The sequence below is a fragment of the Porcisia hertigi genome, chromosome 36, assembly GCF_017918235.1.
Source record: "Porcisia hertigi strain C119 chromosome 36, whole genome shotgun sequence".
In the NCBI taxonomy this organism is placed as follows: Eukaryota; Euglenozoa; class Kinetoplastea; order Trypanosomatida; family Trypanosomatidae; genus Porcisia; species Porcisia hertigi.
The window spans coordinates 36,461-60,551 of NC_090595.1; the positions used below are offsets into that span (position 1 = coordinate 36,461).

Consider the following 24,091-nt stretch of genomic DNA (forward strand, 5'->3'; position numbering starts at 1 on the left):
CAGACGCACATAACCACCTGAGCGACCTATAACAAACGACACTACTACAAGAACAGCCTACATAAACTCTTTAGAGGCCCATAAACAGTAACGCAGAGGGATCGACAACCACGCGCCCCGTCTCCTCTGTGCATCAGCACGCCCATTACTCCGAGGAGCACACTTGGGTGTCAACAGCGTATCCGACTCACAACGGGTGCTCTCCCACACAAAGACGCACGCTACTGCCGAGTGTTGAAGGAGACTCGCCTGTTCCGCCCACACATGCAACAAGAAAACGATGCGAGTGAAAGACAAGAAAGAATATGAAAGGAATCGAACCGAGAGAATGCAAAAATGGTGCTCCCCTCCCCCTCTCTCCAACAGGGGATCGAGAAAGAGATGATGAGGGGCGGAGCGAACACGGGCAAGAGAAGGCGGAGAGGCAACATAACACAACGGAAACATCGAAAAGTAAATACGCGAAACCCTCGAAAACGGGAGGGGGGGGTAGGCGAGGAGAGGAGAAACCTGAGCAAGAGAAGGGACAAAGATAAACGGCTGAGCGCAGCCTACCCTCTAACGGTACTCGGGGGGGAGCCCACTGCTGTTGATCATGCCCATAGTAAAAGACGGCGGCGGCCCGTTGGGAATACTGATCACCTGTTGCCCTTGTAACACAAACGGCATTCCTATCATTCGCTGCTGTTGCAAAAACGAAGCCATGTCTGGATTCAAGTTCGTGAAGGCCACTTGCTGGCCCATGGAAGCATCCGAGGGCATCATCGAAAGGGCTGACATTCCTTGAGGCATGTACGATGGAAGAACCGGTTCCTGCTGCGAGGGCGCCGGTGGACCGCTGGGGGGAGCCTCTTTCTTCTTCAAACGACGTGCAGCCTCGCGGTGGCGCCGCGACAGCTTGGACTCAATTTTCACACCATACGGCGAGTTTTTCAAAAGACTTTGCAACGGAATAATGGCATCGCGTAGCTGCGTAAGCTGCCCATCGTCGGAGGCAGTTAAGATGGCGGTCTGAATAACGTAATTGGCAAATCCATCAGTCAACAGCTTCGGTAAGACGTGTGGTTCCGTCAGCTCGTCGACTAAGAGCTGTCGCACATCCGGCGACGACGTCTTTAGACACTTCTCTATGACGTTACTGCTAAACTTATTGCACGAGAGCTCAGCCACGTGGTGTAGCATCTGCCTAATAATCTGATTTGTGTAGTTCGGCGCTGTCGACATGGCATCGTCGGTCTCATCATCCTTTTTTGAGTTGTTGATGTCTTGTTGTTTGTCGAGGATGAACTGAACAACATAGTTACCAAACGGATCCTGGACAAGCTTGAGCGAGTTGTTTAACACCGTGTTGATGACGGTATTGTGATACTGCTTGGGGGCGTGTTGCAGACACTTCTGAATGATGCAGCACCCCTGTCGATTTTTGCAAATATCAATGCAGTTGTCGGATATCTTCTGGAAGATGCGCTCATAGATGACAGTTGCGTCAGCCGCATTCTTGTCGGAGTCTCCCAGCTGACAAAAGCGCGGAGACGTGATCAGCTTCGACAGAGAGTGGTTGCCGTTGATATCCTTCGCAACGTCAACAATCGACGGCTCCAACACGCTCGTATACATATCAAACTCCTCCAGTGTACACAGCGCATCAACGATGCGTTGGGAGACGCGCGCGCCATTCGTGCTGCAGGCCACCGTCACAATATCGGCAGAGAGCTCATTAATCAGTAGCAAGATCTCAGATAGACCTCCTTCATTTGTCGTCGGATCGTAAAGAATGTCGCCCATCGTTACCGACTTGGTTCCTGAGCGCAGCAACGGCACCAGGTGCTGCATTAACTCGCTCCCGTTCGCATCGTTGGACAGATCCAACGCATGGCGAATGCACTCTTGTGTGAACGCATTGCGGAACGGAATTTTCTGACGCGCGACATCGTCTTCTTTACCGAATTCCTGTACGTAGCGGCACGCCTCTACAACTTTGAGTGCATCTCGAAGCCCAGTGGCGTCCCGCACGCAGTTGGCGATCACCTCATTCACGCGATCCAAATCGGCGTTGCCTGACTTTTTCTCGTCAATGGTGCGCCTCGTCGCCTCAGTGGCCTTGGTGTGAATCTCACTCTCGAGCAGTTTAATGATTGAATCGACCTCGGAGAGGTCCTTGAGGATCTCCTGGCGACGCGCGTACAGGGCTGTCAACTTTTCCTCTTCCCACATTTTTACTGGAGTGCACCCTTGGCGTTGATTCTCCCGTTTGTTTGTAGAGAGAGAAGAAAAATGATGTGCTGAAACGTTCGGAAAAAGCCAGCGGGTAAGAGTACTGAGGTGCTTGTGTATTGGTGTGTGCAGAGCGGGGGTGAGACAAGAAGCTGGCGACGTGTCCTGGTGCGCCAGCTTCAAGTGAGACAAGGTGCAATGTGATGTGCAGAAACTTTCTCACTGAACGACGTGCACAGCAATAATACAGACACGGAGTAATTACAGTGGGAACACAGCACGAGAAAGAGGCTGAGGATGGAAAAAAAAAACACCGGCTTGGAGACAAGAAAAAAAAAACAGAAGAACGTATGTTGACGTGAAATGTTCTTCAAAGGATGATGTAAGGCGGAAAAGACAGAATGTACTAGATGCACGGAGCGTGTGTGCGCTTGTTTGATCTCCCATGTATGTCTGTGAAGATGGGTGCAGTGGTGTACCTCAGCAACTTCCCAAGCCTCCTGAAATATTAAGAAAGCTCTGCTCGCGGAAGACAGAGAAACCGCTATCCAACACTGCCGCTCTTATTGAGAATGAAGGCACAGCTGGGCACGCCAACAGATAGAAAACTGAGAGAGAAGCAGGAAGTAAAGATATACCTATGAAAAGGTGCGATCTGGTAGAGAACGAGAATGCGCCACGTGCCCACTGATGGAGGCCAAAGTCAGGAAATCATGTTGACCATGGCAAGAACTGAGGAGAAAAAGCGACGCGGTTTCGATATTCACCATGGTGCACTTCCTCCGAGAGCACAAGGATATAGGCAAGGAAAGGCCGCTCGTGGTGTGGGGATCAAGTCCCCGTAACCAGGTAAGGCGCGTTCTCACTGTGCCGCTACTTCACACTCACAGTGGGCAGAACGTTGGAAAAACGTGAAAACGCAAATACTTTTGACAAGGGCGTTGGCAGTTACGCCAGCACTCTGGTGTAGCGAAGAGGAGATGACTGTTCATATTCACTGGGAAAAACAAAAAAAAACACTTGCTGAAAGCAGAAGTCGAGGAGTATCCGAAATTTTGACGCCGGTCTCGCCTCACCAAGTTCTCAGAGTGACTTTTCTCTTCATGGTCAAAAAGCTTTGGTTTTTGAGTCCGGTCTCCATTCGTTATTTTTGGTCTGTAATAGAGATCGGTGACTAGCCGGAAAAAAACATGAAGTCGTTTTTTTTTCGGATGGGGAAGGGATGCAAAAAGACATCCCGACCGTCCGATGATGGAACACACCTTGGCATCGAGTACCTGGAGGGTGGGCGTCCGGTACCCACGCCGTCCCTACCACCACTACCACCACCGCCACTGCCGCACAAGCAACCCCGCTACCAATGCAGAAACACTTGTGGTGCAGGGAGAATCAAGAGCCGGCAACGTGTGTGCGTGTGTGTGTGGGAGGGGGGGGGGGGAGAGGGAAGAGAGGGAGAGGGAGAGAGGAGTACGAGCGATGCTTCACTAAAGATGTCGGTGATCAAATCCTGGATGGGGTGTTATGTCGGAGTGACCCGTGTCAGTGAACGCGTTTGTAGCACCCACATGATAAGCGGCGCATCAAGGTGATTTAAAGCCGTCTCACTCAACGCCGACATCCCTCTGGCGGGGAGTCTGAGCCACTCCGAAGCAGACGCACCCCGTGTAGCCACCAGCGAAATGAGTCGATGGATAGCGTCTGAAGACGAAGTCACGCTGGTAGTGACGGAGCTGGTGTTCCTGCAACGCGTATCTGCCATGGTCATCGCCACCATGGGGCGGGCTTGTGAAGAGAACGGAGCGGGACGGGGGGAAAAGAAGAAAAAAGGTTGAATATAATAACACAAGCACCAAGGGCAAGACAGGAAACACGTAAGGGACTCCCTTTCATGTCAGTGCAGGGCAACCAAGAAATCACAGGAAGTGCAATCCCTTGGCCGTGATGGCGATTCATGTAAAAAGAGAGTCCGCACATATCCCGAAGAGGCATTACGCTGATTTCCCTGAGATACAAAGGAAACATGTACCGGTGTGTATATTATATATATATATATATGTACTGCGTGAGGGTAGACCGAGAAGAACACGAAGCAATGAGGAAGCCTCAGCGAGTGGGCGGCATTCGCTTGGCAGTCACTGTGGAGAAGGGGCGGGAGTCCACACCGGGAAACCGTCTCTGGGAAGTCAAACATTCGATCTGAGATCATTTCGGGAAAGGTCTACAGGCAGCGTGTGTCCACCAGAGGCTCTCAAGACACCGAAGCACAGAGAGTGGAGGTGGCACGCGGGGGTGTATGAGAAAGAGAAGTAAAGCAATCTTTTCGTGTACTCTAATGAGGAAACCCACCAAAATGGAAGAGTGGAAAGCCACAAGCCCAAGAAGGGGAACCAGTAATGCAAGGCATTCAAAACCTGTTCACTCGAGCCAAGGGAAACCTACGCCTCGGGCACTAGGCACTGCAACGACGCCGCTTCGAAGACGGTGTGCTGTCGGAGTTCTGCAGTGCGTAAGTGTGTATACCAGAAGAAGCACGGGCCCCTCTCCGAAAAATGCGCGAGCCTGCATGCACCAACGCACCCCAAATACCGCCGTTTTTCTCGTCGCCTGTGTGGGAATCAGGTGACTGTAGCTGCGTCGAGGGCGATCTAGACGGCAGGGATGGAACTGAAACGCTAGAGTTTCGCGTGGTGTGGTCGGAGATGGAGCTCGGCAACGGTGGCTCTTTTGTAGAAACTATTGGAGAAGCTGTCTCCAAAACGCCCTCCGACTGATGGACTTGCTGCAGTGTCTGAATACGATTCACAAGGCATGCCTTGTTACCGGCTGTGGAAAGGCCGCGTTTGCGCAAGAGCTCCTTTAGCTCCACCACAGTCATCTGCGACGGACTCTGCGGCACGGCACGTAGGGGCCTCTTTTTCGAAACGTGTGCTGCGCGTGTGCCTGTCGTGGGTGAAGTATCACTGCTGCTGTAATACAAGTCGGAGTCGTCATCTTCGATGTACGTGGAGCTGGAGCTTCCGGTGCTGGACGACTCTGGTGATGCAGTCTCCGCTCGTCTCGCGTTCAAGAAACCTTTGAGGAACTCACGACAGGTCTTGAGGGCATCTCGAATATTTGCAGCCTGCACGGCATCGCGTGGCATAGATAAATGCCCGTTGCCTTCGGTAAGCAAAAATCCATCGTACGAAACGAGCAACGCCGTGTCAACTCTCGCGACACCTGCTGCATCAGCGAAGGTGTTGATTGGGCGCGGAAGCGGGGACGCGGAGTTGGGCGACTTTTGCGAAGATGTAGGGGGCGAAAGCGGAACCAGAAGTTGTGTCATGCGAGACTGCCGTGTCGGTGGAGTGCCGGAGAGCTCGTTTAAGAGTACCTCGCTTTCATCAGCGACATAAACAAGTCGCCGCTTGACTGAGACCATGGCTTTGAGACTACAGTGCAGCCTCCCTGGTCTCGTCAAAGATCTATCTAGGCGTATATGAGTGTGCGTGAGGGCGTGTACCTCTTTTCGAGTGCGTCGCTGGACTTCAGTTAAAAGTTTTCTAGCCTACAGAGGTGCGCCTTTGGTGGGTGGGGGAGAGGGTATAGAGTCAGATGTGTCTCTTTGTTCAGAGTGCTGAGAACCTCAGAGGATGCCCCCAGTCGCGCCGCAGGTACCTCTTGGCTTCTCGATGAAAAATGGTTGTTGTGAATGCGCAGTTAAAGGTTACGCGCACCGCGAAGACGAGAAGACACAACGAAGGGAAAGCAGGAACTCAAGAAATAGAGAAGCAAAGCCATACGCACACATCTCAAAAAATTCACAGAAGAAAAGGCAGGCAAAAAAAAAAACGAGGCGGAAGCGGAAGCGGAAGCGGAGGGAAAAGAGATTTGAGTGCCTCAAATGTTCCGTATTCCACAGTCACTCTGATTAACCATTCTGTGAGGGTACTATGAAAGGATGCGTGGAGCATTTTTTCCTTGTTCACTCATTATCATTACTATTGGAGGAGGAGGAAGAGAGGGAGGGTGGCTACCTTTAAGCCCCCGACCTCCTGTCCCATGGGGGAATCACACAAACGTAGCGGCTCATTGGGTGCATGACGTTTGGCACCGCCATTCTGAAGCCCTTCTGAGCGGTTCTGAATGATTTCTGTTTTCATGTTCTTGGGGGGAAAAGGGGGGGACGGGCCCAATCCAACGTTGAGACTCGGGGACTAAACGTATGACGAGACTCAGACGAGGTGGACAAAACAACGACAGAAGCCGTGGGCGAAATAAAAACCTTTTTAAAAAACTAAAAAGAAGGAAAGTCGTGTGCAATGCACAGCGAACCTTCGCTCTCATGCGCCGTACATCAGCTGCGCAAAGCACGTTGACACCGCAGAATGCCTTGAGACGCACCAGCAACACCAGGAGAGATAGACTGTGCTTTGGTGTAATCCTCCAGCGCCAGTTTCCATTTCTCCATGCCTTCGTACGCAATTCCACGCCGCAGGTACGCTTTCACGTTTGTTGGGTCAATATCGACCGCGGCGTTGCAATCATCCACCATAAGAGAGTACATATGCGTCTGCTGGTGACAGGCGGCGCGATTAGTGTAGTACACTGCCTTCTCCTTGATGGGCTCCTTCTGCAACTCAATGGCGCGGGAGTAGAACTCCGCAGCCTGGTCGTACTTGCCGTCCTTGAAAAGAGAGTTGCCAAGTACCTTCGCCTCATCGGGGGTCCTGCAGGCCCTCGTGCTCGCCTTCTCGTTACGCTCGCGAAGCTTGCTATTGATGCTCTGCAGCTTTTCCATCACCTCCTCGTTGCCGGGGCTCAGCTTGAGTGCCTCCTTAAACGCAGTCTGCGCCTCATCGTACTTGCCCATGCTCTCCATCGCAACACCCTTTCGGAAGTAGCCCTTGAGCCAATTGGGGCGTACGCGAATGCACTGGATTGAATCCTCGGTGGCCTTCTCGAATTTGTTCAAATTCTGCCAGCTGCCAGCCCGATTCGAATACAGTGCGCCAGAGGCCTCGCTGTTGGGATCCAACTCAATGGCTTTGGTGTACCACTCAATGGCCTCCTCGTATTTCTTCGCTTTGAAGGCCTCGTTGCCCTTCGTTTTGTAGTCCTCCATCTTGTGAAAAGTTCTGCAGCAGTCGCTCGAAGGGGGGAAAGAGGACGGGGGAGCAATGAAGAAAGTGAGGAGAGTGGCAGAAAGTCTGAATCTAAAAAAAAGGCTGTGTTCTACCCACGCTCACAGCAAGGAGTGTGTACAACGGCCAGAATCCCCAAGACGGTATTGTGGAGCAATCAGCGAGTACGCATAAACCGGCAAGAGATGTGGCGCAAACAAATATGGGGTATGTGCATAGGGTAAAGAGTGGTGGGGTGAGAGGATCGTGGGCCCAGCAGGAGTGAAATGACGAGAAAGAGAAGCGTGAAGGAGAGCAGATAAGTACCAAGGGGCAACCACACCCAGCTAGCAGAGAAACAGGGCCCAGGGAGGCGGAAAAGTTTAGGGACGTGGAGAGTGTACTCATTCCGCTGAACATACACAGCGTGCACAGAAAGGCACTCCGTTCATGCATGGAGCCTCGCAATGGAGGGCCACTCCCTAGAAAAAGAGCAGCACGTGGCCTAATACTCGTCGCTGGAAAAGAAAACAGAGGGACACAGACCCTCAGGCCTGCGCATTCTTTCGCGCCCCTCACCAGTGACTCCAAGGACACCTTCTGTTCATAACGTCATTTTCGCCCGAGCAAATACACAACTCTGCACGGCACCCACAGCGACACATCAAGGACTTTTTCGAGAGACGGGTCTACCCAGCGTCTTCAGAGGGAAGAGTATCTACGCCGTCGAGCCGGGCCAAGTGTGTCTGACGCTTGTTTGTCCTCCCTCGTCTGCTCCTCGGAGAAGCTGCGCCACCCACAGAAAGACAAGCACCGGTGGGCGGCGCACTTTGATCGAAACCGGCCACGTTCATCACACCGCTCAGCGGTGGAAAGCCGTGGCGTCTGGAGTCCAGGAAAGTGTAGCCAACCTAAATGCACGCCACCTGACCTCGCCGACAACGTGGGTCAATCTCAGGTCAGAGCACCCCCCCCTCTCAATCCCTGTAGGGAGCCAGCCTGCGTCTTGTGCTGCTCCCTGAGTCGCCCCAGGTTGTCGCGCTGCACAAGACCATGTGCCGACTCTCCACACCACAGCCGGGTTAACTCGACGGGGTGATTCCAGCGGCACTCATCGTGTCTCCCGGATTCTCTGCCGAGGCGCTTGATCCGCTCATCTGTAGGAAATACCGCGCACTTTGTACACGTGTATCGTGCGGGTTGATTGGTGCAGATCCTTTTGCATTTCCATCGTCCACCACTTTGGCCCCCCCACCCCACCCCACCCCACCCCTCCCTGGTTACTTCGTTTGCCTGTGATGCGCCACACCAGCTACGGCTGACGGCGTGTGCGCGTAGTGCTCACATTTTTTTTTGGATCGTGAGGTCAGTCTCACAACGGTACTGTTGCCTGGGAGGCTTGCCGCCTTGATGTTCCAAGTGCTTCGATTACATTGGAGGTATGTTGGGATTGTCCGCCCACATGCTCCGCTAGAGATGTGAGACAACCTCGAAGAGTTGTGACCGCGAGGCTTTCTGCCCTCCTGTAAGTCTAGACACCCCTGAAGCGGGCAAGTCTCATCGAGGGCAAGAGTCCCTGTAGAAACATGCCACCGCACTAACCAGTTCCAGGTATAGCAATATCAACTGGAAACGGGGGTGGTGATAGGCGTCCGACGGGGTAAGGTCACGCAGTGTGAGCGAGATGCGGGGAAGTGCAAGCCTCTGTCTGCAAATCGATAGCGTGAGACACGACATGCTTCCAGTCTCAAACCATCGGAAAAGCTGTCGTGACACACCGGACACAGTGCCAGGTAGGCTGTCCCGATGGCGGCGGGGGGGGGGGGGTGCTCCGATTCTAGCAGCGCAGTAGGCAGGCACACCATATGTACCCTATCTTGTCACTGCCAGTCTACCTCCACTGCAGGAACCCAAAGCAGTGGAGACGTCCTCGTGCTTAACTGTGTGAGGATGGTCTCCCGTCCTCTTGGCAAAACGGTATTCTTTGTCGGGGTTGGACAGCTTCCAATAAGCAGCTCCTGTCATGGCACGTTGCAGCTTGTGTGGTGGTTTCAGGGGATGTTGAGATGGTTTCTCGGTCTGGGGGCGAGATCCGTGACCTCCCCCCCCCCTCCCCCCTCCTCCTCCACACCCCGCTAGAGTCGGTTTCCCCAAAGGTGTGAACTCCGCGGACTCGTCAGCATCTTTTGTCGTGCCCCACCTGAGAGCGACCCAAAGCAAACTGTTTGTTTTTTTTTGTGGAGGGGCACACTACAGGCTACTAGACCTGGCATGGGTTTTTCAATAGGTCGCACAGCATGCCATTTTCTGTGATCATGGTGCCCGGGTTGGGCGCCTTGAGAAGGTAAAGCTAATACGTGTGAACCACCACGCTCGTCCCCTGGTGCCTTAGCTAACGGTGTTCTCTTTTAAACAGCTCATGTCACAGCTCCACTACACCACAACCAGCGCCATTGCTGCAGAGTCGCCTGCAATGATTACCCTACGGCACCACGGCCGCTTCTGCTTTCGTGCCTGTCAGGACAGCACTTTGCCTTTTCGAAGTAACGTCCCGAGACAAAAGGGTCTTGGTGAAAAAAGCAAAAGGGGTAATCCCGTCTATTGGGCTTCCCATAGGTGGGAGCGGCAAGTTGAGCAGCCGCACTGTCGACCACCACCGCCCCCGGGGTGAAGGGAGGGGGGAGGGGGGGGGGGCAGGATGAATGGAGGTCTCTTGAGTGTGCCAAGTGCCTGCAAAGAAAGCCTCTGAGCTGAACTGCGAGAAATACAAATGAAGAGCACCAGCTCACGAAAACAGGAGAAAAGCGAACTTTCAACAGCCCAGGAGGAGACCTACCAGAGGCAGCGCGACACGTGCGGCTTCGTGCAAGGTGGTTGTCACTCTTCAGAGGTTGGAAACGTGGGGTATCGGCAGAGAAACAAAACTGTTGCCAACTGCCGCTTGTTTCCGTTAACGATAACCTTCCATCGTTGAGGAAGGCAAACGCTTAATTCCACCAGAAGCGTTAGTAGCCGTACATCAGCGCAAGCGCAAAATAGAAGGGGTCCAATCAAAACAGCTTCGGCAACGGCGTGTCATCGGTGGACGCGACGAGAAAGCAGTAGTGCTCGTGCATCAAGTTCCACTCCTCCCAGTCGTCGATCATTTCCAACTTGTTGAGGCGAATTTGAGTCTGGCGAGGGACGCCAAGATATAGATTCTTCATGGTGACAGACTTGACTGTTTTGAAACCAAGCTCAGTGCACCGCTGGGCGTGTGCCTCGGGTGTGGGGAAGTCTGCGATTCCTTTGAACTCGGCACCAAAATGCTGAAGGTTTTCCACCATCACCTTGCCGAACCGATCAAAGGGCTGGATCGCGTCGTAGGTGACGAGCATAGTCTTTGTGTTGGTCGTGATGACATCGTGCATGACGGTTCGCAAGAGATTAGTAGTAACGGAGCCCTCAATGTATACAAAGACCATCTCCGCAACCATGATGGTCGGGACTCCGACCTGCAGATGTTTCTTGAGCGCCTCCACCACACCTTTTGCGTTGTAAAGGTTGCAAGGAATCAGCACGTACTGGGATCCCACTAGCGAGTGGAGCTCGCCGTGGCGCTTGATGATGCTCTCCTTCTCCGCCACCAGGTCAGAAAAGTCGAGCTCCACAAACTTCTGCACAGGGAACTGTGGGTCGCTGTGTTTTAGGCGAAAGTAAAGCGTGTCCATTCCTGCGCCAAAGTTGATGACCTGAATCGGCTGCCCTGCGGCAGCGGCGAAGCCCCGCACGCAGTTTTCAAAGGCCGTCGTTCGCAGCCAGGTCCCACGGTTCATCAGAGGACTATTCACAATTGTCTGATCCTTTGCGAAGAACGACACAAACGGGTCGTTGAGGTAGCCTTTTCGGACACAATGTACCTTGCGAGAGCACGCGTCATACGCGGTCTGTTGTAACGCCATGTTGAGGTGGGTGCAGGTTTCTGTGGCTCTGACTACAAGTGTACGTAGTAATGATGGCCTGAGGTGGGACTAGCAGTCAGCAAGGAGACTTGGACTGAAAGCAGCGCATACAGCTGCACACTGACGCACCAGTAGCACCAGATATCGCCTGGAAGTCGTCTTTCTCCCTGGTAGCTTGAAGAGGAGAAAAAGAAACTTCGTGTCTCAAAAAGAACAGAAGTCAGGACGCAGCACAAATCTGGATGCCAACACAGCGCAAAACCCGCAGTCACGGAACGCACAGAGGAAGTGGATAAGTTGAACAGAAGAGGGAAACGGTGATGAGGCGGTGATGGGGATCAAGGGGAAAAAAAAGAGAGAGCTAGCGCACATCAGAGACGCTAAGAGTGCCCCTCAGGAAAGCACAGCTGAAGCAACGTAAGATTGTCTGCCGCGGGCGTGCACCCCCATTGCATTCAGTGGAACCCCTCCACTACGCTGAAGAAAGGAACGATGTGCGTGCAGCTAGGGGCCGAACCCAGAGCAAGACGCTACGTCAAGGGAACATTTAACACAAGCAAACTTCGCTCTCAGCGCAACACGTTGGGACGATGAGCTGTAGATGACCTTGTGCTTGTAGTTATGAAGAAAGCAGACTTAGACGGGACCACCTGGTGTTCAGCCACACCGCTGGCTTGCATTTGCGCTGTGAGCGTGCACGATAAACGGAAGAACAGCATCCTTGCAGCAGCGCTCTTTGCACGCAGATATCTCACTTACGTCCATGAGCGTCACCCCTCTGCACAGCGCTAGGTGGATATGATAGTAGTGCCGTGAACAGAGGACAGTGCGTCTTGGATTAGCTCCCCAAAACCAGATTCGCTTACGGTGGAGTGCCCAACAACCGACTGGAGTGCTGAAAATATGGTAGCCAGAAAGGCACCACCACTAGAGCACTCCCTTTCCACGGTTTCCAGCGTCGCAAGCAGACTTTCGTACGGCATGCCTCGGGCCAAAATAAGAAGAACGCGAGATATCTGCTTTAGATTGCTGAAGAACACCTTGCCAGACATTAATGCTCGCAGCACGACCGTCAGCAAATCGCAGCACGCGCTGGTGTGATTTCCCTGAGGTGTGGCAACCTCCAAAAAAGCTGCTACGCTAGCGGTGACAGAAATACCGACGCGCTGGATGTGGGCGCGCTCACTGTTGAGCGCATAGAGCATGGCGGAAAGAAACACATCTGTGCAGCTGGCAAACACGAAGTCGGACGTGAAGGACTCGGCGCAGAGTTCGATGCAGGTGAAGATACTGTCCTCGAGATTTGGCAGGCTGAGGGAGCGCTGATCCATGTGGCGCAACAGCGCACCGGCGGCCTCCACCGTGGCCGTCGAAACGACACGTGTGTCCTCCTCGGAGAGAAAGCAGTCCAGTGCCTTCCACTGCGCCAGGGAGCTCAGAAGCCTTGAGGTGGAGATGATAAACTCAACTTTGTCGCCCTCACTGTCGGCAGACGACCATGCACTGGTGGCCTGCATGGCCGTCACAGCGTAGCGCAGCTCCGCGACGACAAGGTCCAGTAGTACACGAATACCGCTGTCCTCCAAAAGAGGTGAGCACGTGACAAACATGCTGCGAACGCATTGCACAGACTCAACTGCGATTTCGCGTTCGTAGAACTTCGAGGCAGAGACGCGAATCAGCTGCTGTCCTGTCGCGACCAGCGAAGGAAACACGCACCGAATTACTTGCTGGCTGTGGAGAGACTCGAAAAGCCCCGTCAAGGAACTGAGAATCTCCAGAACAAGGTTCACATCGTCCTCAGAGGATGGGGAGAGAGTGAGTTTGCGCAGCTGCGCATGCACGCTCTCTGCATCCGGGCAGCACGCGAGAACAAAGGCGATGAGATGCCCCCGTGTATGACCATAAAAACGGAATCGGTGAACGTCTTGCACAGCCTGTGTCAACCACTGAAATGCATCCTGGCTTCGGCAAAAACTGCGCACGCGGCTGCTCTTGTCTGCCACACACTCAAGCAGCCGGCAAGCTGCGGATGTGGATTCTTCCTCAAAAGGGACCACGCGCATTGCGCTCGTTACGGCAAGCAGAGATTGCGCCACTATATCTGCGCCCTTGTTGAAGGCATCGGCGTAGAGCGCACAGCTCTCCTCGGCCTCGACATACGTCTTGATGTAATTCGCAAAAACATCCAGGAAAGCTGCGTGAACGGCGGGGCTCGCCGGCACAGAGTTCTGGAGTAGCGGTAGATATGCTTCAACCTCCTTGACAAGGTGAAGCAGTAGCGGGCTGCCTTGTAAACCCATTTCAAGAAAGCAGTAGGGGATGTAGAATTGCTCACCCTCGAGAGGGTCGGCTATGAAGAAGCCGACGATCTTCAGCAGCGTCCAAATCGCCTCGAATAGTGACGGGGAAATAGCAACGCCGGCGCCGATGGTACTCGCCCAGGTCGCTCGCATCGACTGCAAAGAGTGAATGAGCAACTCGCACGTGTTCACAGCACAGACGCGACCGACCTGCGCAACAAGGTGCAGATGGGAATTAGTGAACGTGTCAGCGAAGCAGTCCTCCTCCAGCTCGACGGCGCCGGGGCTGACTTTGGTTTGGAGATAAGTAGAGAAGATGGATTGACAGCCTTCGCTGATAAGCTGGCGTTGCGCACTCATCTTTGAGGCGTTCCCAGAGAAGCTGCTACGGTCAATGTAGCATGTCAAGTGGAACCAGACGCTCAGCAACTCATCCACACACGACATCACATCGGTATCCGTGTTTGTCGAAGTATCGCGTCCTATAAGAAAGCCGGTCAAGGCCGCCAGTCGCGACACGAGGGCATGCGCCTGCGGGTGAAAGAAGAATCCCACGTAGTTCGATACCAATCGAAGGATCGCGTTGGCCAGAAGTGGGAAAAGGTGAAAATCCTCTTGAGAAGCCCACTGGGAGAGATGCTCGAAAACATCCAGGCAAAGGGACAATGAAGACTCGACAAAGCGCAACGTTTGATCCTCTGTCCACTCGCTACCCTTGAACGAGCACAAGAGTTGAATGACCTCGATCACCTTCTGCCTATCGATAGGCACGCCGTTCACGGCGCCGCTTCCGTACCACTCCCGCAGCAAGCCGTGCATCGTGACGCGCGCACCTCCCTGGAGTGTTAGGTCACCCAAGAGGAGCCGATCCCAGGCCTCGTGAGTGACGTGTAACACGCAGCACGACTCCTCTGTCGATGAATCCTCCTCGAAAAACTGATGCACTGGCCACGAAAAGCACGACACCAACGCCGATATCCCTTTGTCCACGGACGTGGAAGATTGACCTACCGACACTAGGAGGCCACGAAGGAGAGCATGGATTATAGTGGGTAGACGGCCCTCTGCCGCGAAGAGCTCTCGACAGCGCCGGTGCACGCGCACTGGCAGTCCTCGAGAGCGAGCAGCCCTGCTAAAGAGACCGAATTCCTCCACAACGGACTGACATATGATGCGATGAAGGCACACTTTGTGAGATGGCGTGGAAATCTGCACCATTTCAACGAGATTCGAGCACACTACCGTCACCTCTTCTGCACAAACGTCGAGGTCATCGCCGACGCACCCCAGCTTCAGCGCCACAGCTGTAGCCGTGGCTAATTCCGACACTACAGGCGTCCAAATGTGCGCCTCCACCTGCGCAAACATCTGATACGCGTAGCTAAGGAGAAAAGAGGCCGCCGTGACGCTTTGCTGCCGACGGTCACTTCTGCACCGCGTTAGAGCGTACGCTAACACTTTGAATGCTACAAAGCAGACATACACGTCATCCCGCGCGTCATTATCGCTTATGAGGCACTGCACTGCAGTGTGTAGCGTTTGCGCTCCCTCACCAACTTCCAGCTCTCGCAGTGCAGCAGCGGCGCCGTTGTGGTTCCCAGAACGCAAAAAGGCAGCAGCCTGCTCTATGTGTCTAAGCATAACCCCATGCGTCATCACTGACGGATTGACAACAATCGACTTTGCAGGGTTTGAGTAACACTCCCTCACCTGAGCTCTTGAGGATCGCCCCGTAGGGGGTGGGGGGTGCGTAGGTGAGTACGCGACTGTGGTGCTGGGTCCTGCTTCGCCTCCTCCACTTGGCTGTGCGCAGAGCTTTGAATAGTATCACGGCTAAACACTCCTTTTATTGTGTGTGCTTGCTGTTGGCACCACTCGATGATCACCACTTTACTCGCAGACGCGGTTGAGAGGGAACGAAAGTGTGACGGGAAGGGGTCGCGGCGACTGGGAGAGGGAGGGGGGAGGAGGGGAAATGAGGGCAGTCCCGAGAACACATATTATCGAAGAATCTAAAACAATCCGCATGTGCAACACTGTGAGGGAGTTTTGAGAAAAAGAATAACATCAAAAGAGGTGGTTCGTAGGTCCATGAGTGAGCTTACAGTGGCTCGAATCCACGCTGTGCGTCGGCAAGAGTGTGCGCCTAATTCACATCCTCTCCGCCGCTGCAGGCTGGAGACTGTGGATCGTGACAGCGCTGTCGCACACGTGAGCAGAGCTCAAACCAATGGCAGAAAAGAAGTACTGAGAGACCCTTCCAGGCAATTCTCAGCCTGTCATGAGCTCCACGAGTGGAGATCATGACAGAAAGGAGGGGGGCCCACAAAACATGCGTGCCTCCAAGTATAATGCAGAAGAGTTGTACGTCAGTCCTTGTGTGAAAGTGTCTGGTGTCACAGAGAGAGAGAAAAAGTGGCCGCAAAGGGGGCAGGATTCTTTCATATGAAATCGAGCGGCACCGGAAGACGATTGTTTGCGAACGAGACCAGCTGCTGGAAGTGCTCTGCGGCCTCCTTCGGCTCCGGCCACTCCGAAAGCTTTGCCAGTGCACAGCGAAGGTATGCCTTCACAACAGGGTAATCCAGTTGATTGCAGGCACTCTCGCAACCGTCACACCACCGCGCAACTTTAGCCTCGTCGAATCTCGGCCACGGTTGAGTGTGCAGCAGATATAGTGTTGTAGCTGCGGAGCTGCGGCCAAGAAACGGCTCATGTAGAGTTTCGGATAAACGCTGCGTTGGTGTGAGCTCTATTACTGTCGCTGCGTCTGCCGTGCGCGGTCGCTTCGCGTTGGAAAAGCTTGTTGCGAGAGTCATCTGCTGCCCACGAAGGTTTTGACGTGTGCGAGGCGCATCCTGCTTCTGTCGGAGACCCGTCGCCTGGATCGTGATGCCACGCAAATCCTCGACAACAATGTCACGCAAACATCCGAGGGTGACGGTCCAAATAACGGGGTCTATCTCGCTAGTTGAGAGTCCCAACTGCACCGCGCGCTCTTCGTCAGACACAGCTCTCGATGCAACAAGCAAGGGAGCCAACACCTGTTGAATCTCCCGCTCCATCGCCTCCACCTCGTCAGCCACCATCGCATGCGGGAGCTTGATTGGGAGATGCACCTCCACGCACTTGCCGCGACCCATGTACTTTTGTGTTTCCTTCGGATGCAGCGGATGTCGCTCCAGCAGTGTGATGCGAAGGCCCTGGGCAGCCGTGCTGGTGCGCCGCAGTTTGGCACACACATCGTCCAGGAGTTGCCGCACGATTTTCCACACGTCCTCGACCCTGTCAGGACGCACAGCATAATTCATGGAACAGCCAACAACGCTGGGGACACGCTTACCCAGGTGTCGCTGGTCCTCTGGATCCCCTGTGCGCGTGACCACACGGCTGTCCTCGCCACGGACGAAATGGTAGAAGGTTTCACCCTGCCTCTTGCCAAGAATCCGCTGCAAGACCGCCAGTTTCAGCTTCTGCACAGATCCGCACGTGACATCGTTTGCGGCAGTACTCGTATTGATGTTGCCCTCCTCACGCAGGGCGCGGCAGATCTTCTCCATCGTGGTCTCGCCGGCGCCGTGGAGGTGCTTTAGTGGAAGCGAGCTCACGGTCTGCTGCACATCCTCAATCCGAATGAGCCGGACCCCATCCGGCTTGCACTGATCCGTGGCGACGCGCGCCAACATGATATTTGGTCCGATACCGCATGAAGCGGTGCACCCGGTCGAAGCGAATAGCTCCTTGCGGACGGCTTCGCAGAAGGACTGCAGCACGGAGTAATCAGTTGTGTCAGCCGCCAGCATGACCTCATCGATGCTGTACACTTCCATTGACATTTTCACACTTGAGGGAAACGAATCGAAAATGATGCGGTAGAGAGTCTTTGCAACATGCTTGCACGCCTCAAGATCGTAGCCGAGCGTCACGAGCTCTGGGCACCGCTCTTTCGCAGCGTTCACGTACATCCCTGCATGAATGCCGTACGAGCGCGCCACATAGTTACAAGAAGAAATGTCACTGTTGTACTTTCCCGCCGCGATACCCACCGGCTTCGTCCTTAGATGAGCATACTCGGGTTTTGCCAATTGCACTGAGCAGAAGAAAGCGTCCATGTCGACATGAACAAAAGTTCGCTGCTGCTCCAGTGTACCGTGATTCCACTCCGGGTGCGCAATGAACCACTCACGAAACTCATCCTCCATCTTTGTCCGCCACTGACCAATGAAGTGAAGCCGTGAGTGCTGCTGGAAGTGCTGCAGACTGTTCACTTCATTACGCATGGTTTGACTCATCGCTGTCACCTGTCGGCACTTGACAAGACCTCGGAAGAGGGGATCCTACTGCAGCTACGAGGTCAGTTAAGACCCTCTCCAGTAGACGGCTTGCCGGTTCGTCGAGGACAAGGCGTGGATCGATGTCTGCAGCAACGGCGCGCGGGAGAAGCGAGGATAAGGCGCTCGAAGCCTTTTCGGCCATCTACGTGAACCTCGATCTCACTACCGGAAAGGAAACACGAAAAAACAGCCCCACACCGCGATACGGTTTCACTGTGCGCTTATCTTGCGGCACCTGAAGGTGAAGAAGAATGTGTTGTGCGTCGAGATTGAGAAAGCGAAGACCAATTAGGAATACTGCGTTGTGGCGCTCATGCACACTTTTGAGCGCCTTGCATGCTCACAACTCTCACGCTACGTACCCTCCCTCCCCCCTCTGTTCTCAGTTTTCAGATTTTACAACCAGCCTACGCCCTCCCCCACTGCGGGGGAAAAACACAAAATCGAGAAACGGGGATAATTCGAACGTACAGGGCAGCTAAAACGAGCTTGGCAAGAAGAAAACACGGAGGCAGCAATTAAGCAGTCAACTTAGTCGGATACATGACGCTCTCTCGGAAACATGGAAAATGTGCGGTCATCAGGTGCCAGGTAGGATCGTCCAGTGACATCGCGCCCTTCAACTCCCATTATTGGCTGCTCGAACCTTCACAAAAAAATGAACCCGTCACATTGACAGCTTTTCGAATCACTCAAACAACGCCCTGTGGCGTAAAGTCAGCCGCCTTAGCGCCAACCAAGGGAATCGGTTTCGAGTGGCTTGATCACCGAGCTCGGCGACACATCTAGAGATTCTGTTCACTTTGACAGCCATCCCCCCCCCCTCCCGCCCCCCCCCTCCCCTCTAGAAACTATGGAGGAGGCGTAGGGTGAAAAAGAGAGAGAGGAGTGATCTTCACAAGAGCACGACCTGATATTTGCAAAACTAAAAAAGAAATCAAAAACTTTGACGGATTACGCGAGAAATGGGGGTGGGGGCTAACACTGGCGAAGATGAGAGACAACCAAGAAGAATGCCAGTAGGCGAGCAAAGAGTACTTGAGTCACTCCGATCCTGCCATGCGCAACACCATTCATGTCCATTCCCAAAGTCCTGAAAGGCGAATCCAAGAAGCGAGTAAAACATATCGAACTGTACATGAACACGTCATGGCCCGTGTGCGCTCCTCCCGTTTACATGGCTACGCATGTCTTTACACAAGGCGAATAAATCCCTTGCTGTTCTCAAGGGGGATGCACAGGTGCGTGGAGCAAGTGGGTACCGTCTCGACCACCATCGTTGCACACGCCAGCACCGTCCCCTCGTCGTCGAATATAAGAAAGAAGACGACGCCAGTGCCGTTGTCGCGCTGCATTAGCGCTGCCGTCGCTCCGGGATCTGGGGCATAAAAAGAAACAGTGTGCTCGCCAACGATTGCCTCATCGGAGAGCTGCGTGAGTGGGACGCTGACGTCAAAAGATTGATTCGAATGCCATGCATTGATGAAGGAAGCGCGTCGTTGTGGCTCCAGATGCATCGATAAGCTGTGCAGCTTCCAGGAAGACTGAGCGGCGAGATCGCTGCCTGGAGCAGAATCGGTGTTTCCTGCTTGCTGCAACAAACACAACCATTCGCGGTGCTCTACGAAGTGGATCAAATCCCTCTCCAAGTATGCATCGACCAACACATCCTCGCAGCGGAGAGCCGAGTAGCATGCGAGGGAGGAGAGACCGAGGGGGGGCCAATCTGAGGGCCACGCATGTGTGTCCGATGCCGCATCGCCCCATTCCGCTTCCAGCTCCACCCATGCATCGGTCAGTTCTGAGAATCGCCATCGCCACGGGTCTGCAGGCGGCAGATCGGTGAACAAAAGATTTTCCCGCACGAGCACCTCGCACTCACAAAGACTTGTTCGACCCTCCCGCTCCAGACATTTCAGCACATCTTGTCGCGTCTGGAACATTTCAGCCTCTGCGGAAGCGCAAAGACGCCTACGCGCATCGGCCTCCAGGCCGGCCACGAACGCAGCGATATGTCTTTGTCGTTGGCTGCGCTCACGCTCCAAAAGACACATGCGCTGTCCCACTTCAGAGAGCACCACTTGCTGGTGAACTAAGCTGTTCCACTCACGCGCCTCCTCGATCGTCACACGTGACCGGAACCCATCCTCCAACAGTGACAACGGGCGACACGCGTCTGAAACAAAAGAGTGTGCCAGCACTTGCCGGTGCAGCAAAAATGTGTCAACCGCCTCGGCCAATTCATCGCGCTCGATAAAGGTGCGTTGGGCCCTCTCGCTCATGACGAGCCTCGCCGCACTTTCAGTAAAGAAAATATGTACGTGCAGCTCTTGTAGTACATCGAAACAGCGCGCCTCCTCCTCGGCAAGAAAACGCCGCGCCTCTTGGCATTGAACCTGTAGCAATTCGAAAAGATACTGTAGCTTGAACGTCAGCCGCGCCTGCGCCTCGGCACCCCGGATGGTGTACCTGGCAGCTACTTCTTCGATTGACAGCACCGTAGTGACGTTGAGTGCCGCCTGTTCACGCTGCCAAACGTAGTGGGCGCTGAAGAGATCATTCGCCCTTCTGTTCTCTTCACAACTGATTGCGCGAGCGCCATCAATGTAGTGCTGACACAATATCCGGCGCTGGGTGTGATGCCGTGCCAGCACAGACATCTGTGCCTGACACTGGAGTAGCAGCGCGTTAAAGTCCAACCTTTGCCGATCCATAATGTCTCGCCGGGCGACCAGCTCCACTTTGCGAACGACACTTGTGGAGTCGGAATCCCTTGTGATTTGATTGTAAACAGTCCGCCAGCCGAGCAGGAACGCCTGCGTCAAGGACTGGAAACTCTTGTGCTCTTGCTCCACTACCATAAACCGAAGCCGCTGCTCCTGATCAAAGCACGCGCGTGCGCCATTTTCGCTTTTTGCAACGTCCGCCTGCTTGAGATTCGCTCGGTTTGTCTCGGATAACATCATGACGTCTCTCTGTATCACAGCAGAAAAATCAATCTTTGCGTCCTGCAGGAGGAGCATCAGGTGCAAGGAGTACAGTCGCTCCACTGCAAACCGGTTCTCCTCCTCCTGTAACGCCAATCGCCGACGTGCACCCTTGATGTTTCTCGAATGCTCTACGCACTGCAAGTGGCCGGAAAGACGGCTTTGAAGAACGATTTCGCGCTGTAGCCTGTTACCCAGCTCAATAACGCGACGGTTCTTGAGCTCCTTGCGGGAGCACTCTTCCAAAGCGCCAAGCACGGCGCGGTCGGCAGCTTCTGCGAGTAAGAATCGAGAAGCCTGAGAACGCCCTAAAAGAGCACGCCAGCTGGCACGCTGGCCGCAGCGCAGCAACCGTCGCGCAGACTCCTCTTGCAAGAACAGGTGCACCACCTTGTATGGGGACAAGGTGATCGCATCATACTGTTTCGTCAATTCACAGCGCTCAGCAGCTTCGGCGCTCAGCAGTTCCGCCACCTCACGCAAGGCGCACTCGTCTCTGTATGCATGGTTGACAAGCTTTGCTCGACACCGTATCTCTTGGACACCCATCAAACCTCGGAGCTCTGTTTCATAGGATAAGAGTTCATCAAGATTCACCAGTGCGTTGAGCTCATTAACAATGCGCCGGGTACGCCAGGCGATGTTTTTGATAGGTGGGTGAGGTACTAGCGGCGGTGGTTGCGAGTACGTCATCATGGCCTGCAGAGCGGTGCGCAAGGCTCCGTCACTTGGTCGCGCGGGCTGGTGAGATGACATGGCAAAAACGTCTGCACGGCACCAATGTCATTCAGGTGGCGACTTGAAACGGGGGGAGGGGGGCGGGGGTGCTGCCCACTACGGGAAGCCAAAAAAGTTGTGCGACGAAAGCAGTTCGAGACACTTCTCGGTTATCGAAGCCCCAAAGTCACACAAACGCGCGCGGTGCGGGGTGCGGTGCGCACGAGCACATGAACGGAAAGGGGAAGAGGAAAGGGGGGCAGCAGAAGCAGTGGACATAGCGACATTGGAAAGAGCGAGAGCCCGACGCACAACCACGGGCGGTGGCGACTGCTCAGACCGATCGCAGGCATTAGCCGGATGGAGTCATTCTATGAGCATAAAGGAGGCTACGTAAGAGAAAAATGTATCGATGCGGCGCCGGGGGGGGGGGGAGATGAGCTGCTCATTCACGACGCGAATCATCTGCGGAGAGCCATCGCTAACCCTACAGCATTTCCTAACGAACGCGGCCGCCCTCTTCCCCCCCCCCACCCCCCTGCCCGCACCTACCCATCTAGCTCTCTCCGCGTGCCTGGTCACGGCTGGATGTGTGCATCATTAAGAGCTTGGTATGGTTCGCGTGTGAGGAAAATGCACCCCCACCTTCTCTCGGACGTCAAGGGCACTGGTGCAGTGAATTGAAACAGGAAACGACATCGGGACTACAGGATGACATTCAGTAGTCGAACCAAACAACCATATCAATGTCTGCAAAAGAGATTTTTGCAAGCGCCAAGGTCACACACAGGCTCTCGTGTGAAAGACGCATTCCACAGACTTCGGTGTCGCCAACGACCGCCATGCAGTGACGGAAGAGCTGCCAGCAGCTAAGATGCCGTGCGCGGCTTCTCGAAGCAGATGGAGCGGTACAGAGTTACAAGGTCCAGCTCTGCTTGACTCAGCTTGTTTCCCTTGTTCACTTTCCAGCTGGCAGAGTACGCCGGCAAAAACTCACAGAACGGCTTGGACATGGACTCACATAAGCGCAATCCAGCCTCTCGCGCGATCTGCACCACTGCATCGTACGGCACAACAAACTCTGGGCAGTCTACGAATCCATCCAGATGAAAGTGATATTCGGTACCTGTCACGAGCAAGGCTCTACCGTCGGAAGCTTCAGCGTACTCCGGTGGATTGGGAAAAGACACGCTGTAGAGCTCGTTGCCTATCACGCCCTCCGCTGCCCGTTTGGAGAGTATGGATATGTCAACTGTAGTGATGAGTACCACGCCACCTGGTGCGACAGCATCAGAAATAACGGAAAGAACGTTGCGTATGAGATCGAGAGTCCTGCAGGCGTAGTGGAACGCAAACTGAATCGTTACTATAGTGTAGCGGCCAAAGTGTGGAGAAGAGGGCAGGGTGCCCTGTAGAAACGACTCGGCGAAACAGTCAGCCACGGTGAAAGAAGCGCAACACTGCGGCGGCCTTTTCAGTTGAGCAGTCATCTCCTTCCACCGCCTCTCCGCCTCGTTGATGCACTCGGGGGAGACATCGTAGCAGTCGTAGACGGAAGTGCGCAGAACGGCCGATGGCGCATGGAGTTCGCTCTTCACTGAACTTTGCATGAAGAACCACTTACCGATGTCGCCGCCTCGCCCGCTGGCTAGATCGAGAACCACGGCTCCCTCTGACGGCGAGGCGGCGGCATTTGCCAGGGCGCAGTCGAGAGAAAACTGGATTAAGGTCTTCTTCACAAAATTGTTAAAGTGCCGAAACGCCACCTGTTGACTACTCCAGTCATCTTTCCGCTTTCGTGTCACATCATCGTAGGCTGTCACTGCCGCTGTCACCTGTTTTTGTGACATCTTCGATGACCTGCGTATGCGTGTGTGTGTGTTGTGTGTAGACACCTGTGTGCTGAGCTAACGGACGAACTTAAACAATTTTTTTGGGGAGGGTTACGTCCAACCAACCGTTGTTCACGCAGCGACTAAAAACAACCGCGCAAGGGCGAGAGTTGAAAAGAGCGAGGCGCTGTACTCCGGCGCAGTTCGAATGCAACGCTGAGTGCGTGGAATGCGTTTTCTAGCGCGCACCGAAGAAGCAGCAGCATGCCCTGACTACAGCATTCAAGCGAACATTCGAAAAAAAAACGCGCCGGTATTGCAAGGCATTGAAGTAGAAAACAAAAAGGGTCGAAGAACATTAAGGGATGACATTTCACAGATACACCACAGAGACCGTGGCATCAGCGAGAGGCGCGTGTGTGATTTTATGTGTCGCCGTCGAAACCCGCACCTTTCCACACATCAGCAACGCCATCAACTCGAGCCCCCCCCCCTTCAACCGCAGGTCATCGGAGTGCGAAGTTCTCTGCTGAACACGGAGAACGCCCATAACTTGGAGCCCCACCTACTGCATTTTGTCGAGTGCTTTCACGCTCTCCGCTCTCTCGTTTTTCGTCACAGCGGCCCCCCCCAACGCTACAAGATTGCCCTCATCCTTTTT

At 54.2% G+C, this 24,091-nt stretch overlaps 8 protein-coding genes across 8 annotated transcripts; all 8 read right to left on the reverse strand.

The window, feature by feature from the left end:
* Positions 1–558: 558 nt before the first annotated feature.
* JKF63_00003 (uncharacterized protein) lies at positions 559–2,214 on the reverse strand (the record flags this gene model as incomplete). Its single annotated transcript, XM_067896057.1, has 1 exon — positions 559–2,214. The coding sequence occupies one exon, from the start codon at positions 2,212–2,214 to the stop codon at positions 559–561; it is 1,656 nt and encodes a 551-aa protein (XP_067752214.1).
* A 2,449-nt stretch (positions 2,215–4,663) lies between these two features.
* On the reverse strand, positions 4,664–5,635 carry JKF63_00004 (uncharacterized protein; the record flags this gene model as incomplete). The annotated part of the gene is made up of 1 exon (XM_067896058.1): positions 4,664–5,635. One exon carries the CDS (start codon positions 5,633–5,635, stop codon positions 4,664–4,666), a length of 972 nt encoding a protein of 323 aa, XP_067752215.1.
* Positions 5,636–6,550: 915 nt separating this feature from the next.
* JKF63_00005 (uncharacterized protein) lies at positions 6,551–7,318 on the reverse strand (the record flags this gene model as incomplete). The annotated part of the gene is made up of 1 exon (XM_067896059.1): positions 6,551–7,318. The coding sequence occupies one exon, from the start codon at positions 7,316–7,318 to the stop codon at positions 6,551–6,553; it is 768 nt and encodes a 255-aa protein (XP_067752216.1).
* A 3,048-nt stretch (positions 7,319–10,366) lies between these two features.
* JKF63_00006 (uncharacterized protein) lies at positions 10,367–11,257 on the reverse strand (the record flags this gene model as incomplete). Its single annotated transcript, XM_067896060.1, has 1 exon — positions 10,367–11,257. One exon carries the CDS (start codon positions 11,255–11,257, stop codon positions 10,367–10,369), a length of 891 nt encoding a protein of 296 aa, XP_067752217.1.
* Positions 11,258–12,045: 788 nt separating this feature from the next.
* On the reverse strand, positions 12,046–15,216 carry JKF63_00007 (uncharacterized protein; the record flags this gene model as incomplete). The annotated part of the gene is made up of 1 exon (XM_067896061.1): positions 12,046–15,216. One exon carries the CDS (start codon positions 15,214–15,216, stop codon positions 12,046–12,048), a length of 3,171 nt encoding a protein of 1,056 aa, XP_067752218.1.
* Positions 15,217–16,001: 785 nt separating this feature from the next.
* Positions 16,002–17,852, reverse strand: JKF63_00008 (uncharacterized protein; the record flags this gene model as incomplete). The annotated part of the gene is made up of 1 exon (XM_067896062.1): positions 16,002–17,852. One exon carries the CDS (start codon positions 17,850–17,852, stop codon positions 16,002–16,004), a length of 1,851 nt encoding a protein of 616 aa, XP_067752219.1.
* Positions 17,853–19,087: 1,235 nt separating this feature from the next.
* JKF63_00009 (uncharacterized protein) lies at positions 19,088–21,637 on the reverse strand (the record flags this gene model as incomplete). Its single annotated transcript, XM_067896063.1, has 1 exon — positions 19,088–21,637. One exon carries the CDS (start codon positions 21,635–21,637, stop codon positions 19,088–19,090), a length of 2,550 nt encoding a protein of 849 aa, XP_067752220.1.
* An 830-nt stretch (positions 21,638–22,467) lies between these two features.
* On the reverse strand, positions 22,468–23,448 carry JKF63_00010 (uncharacterized protein; the record flags this gene model as incomplete). The annotated part of the gene is made up of 1 exon (XM_067896064.1): positions 22,468–23,448. The coding sequence occupies one exon, from the start codon at positions 23,446–23,448 to the stop codon at positions 22,468–22,470; it is 981 nt and encodes a 326-aa protein (XP_067752221.1).
* Positions 23,449–24,091: the final 643 nt, after the last annotated feature.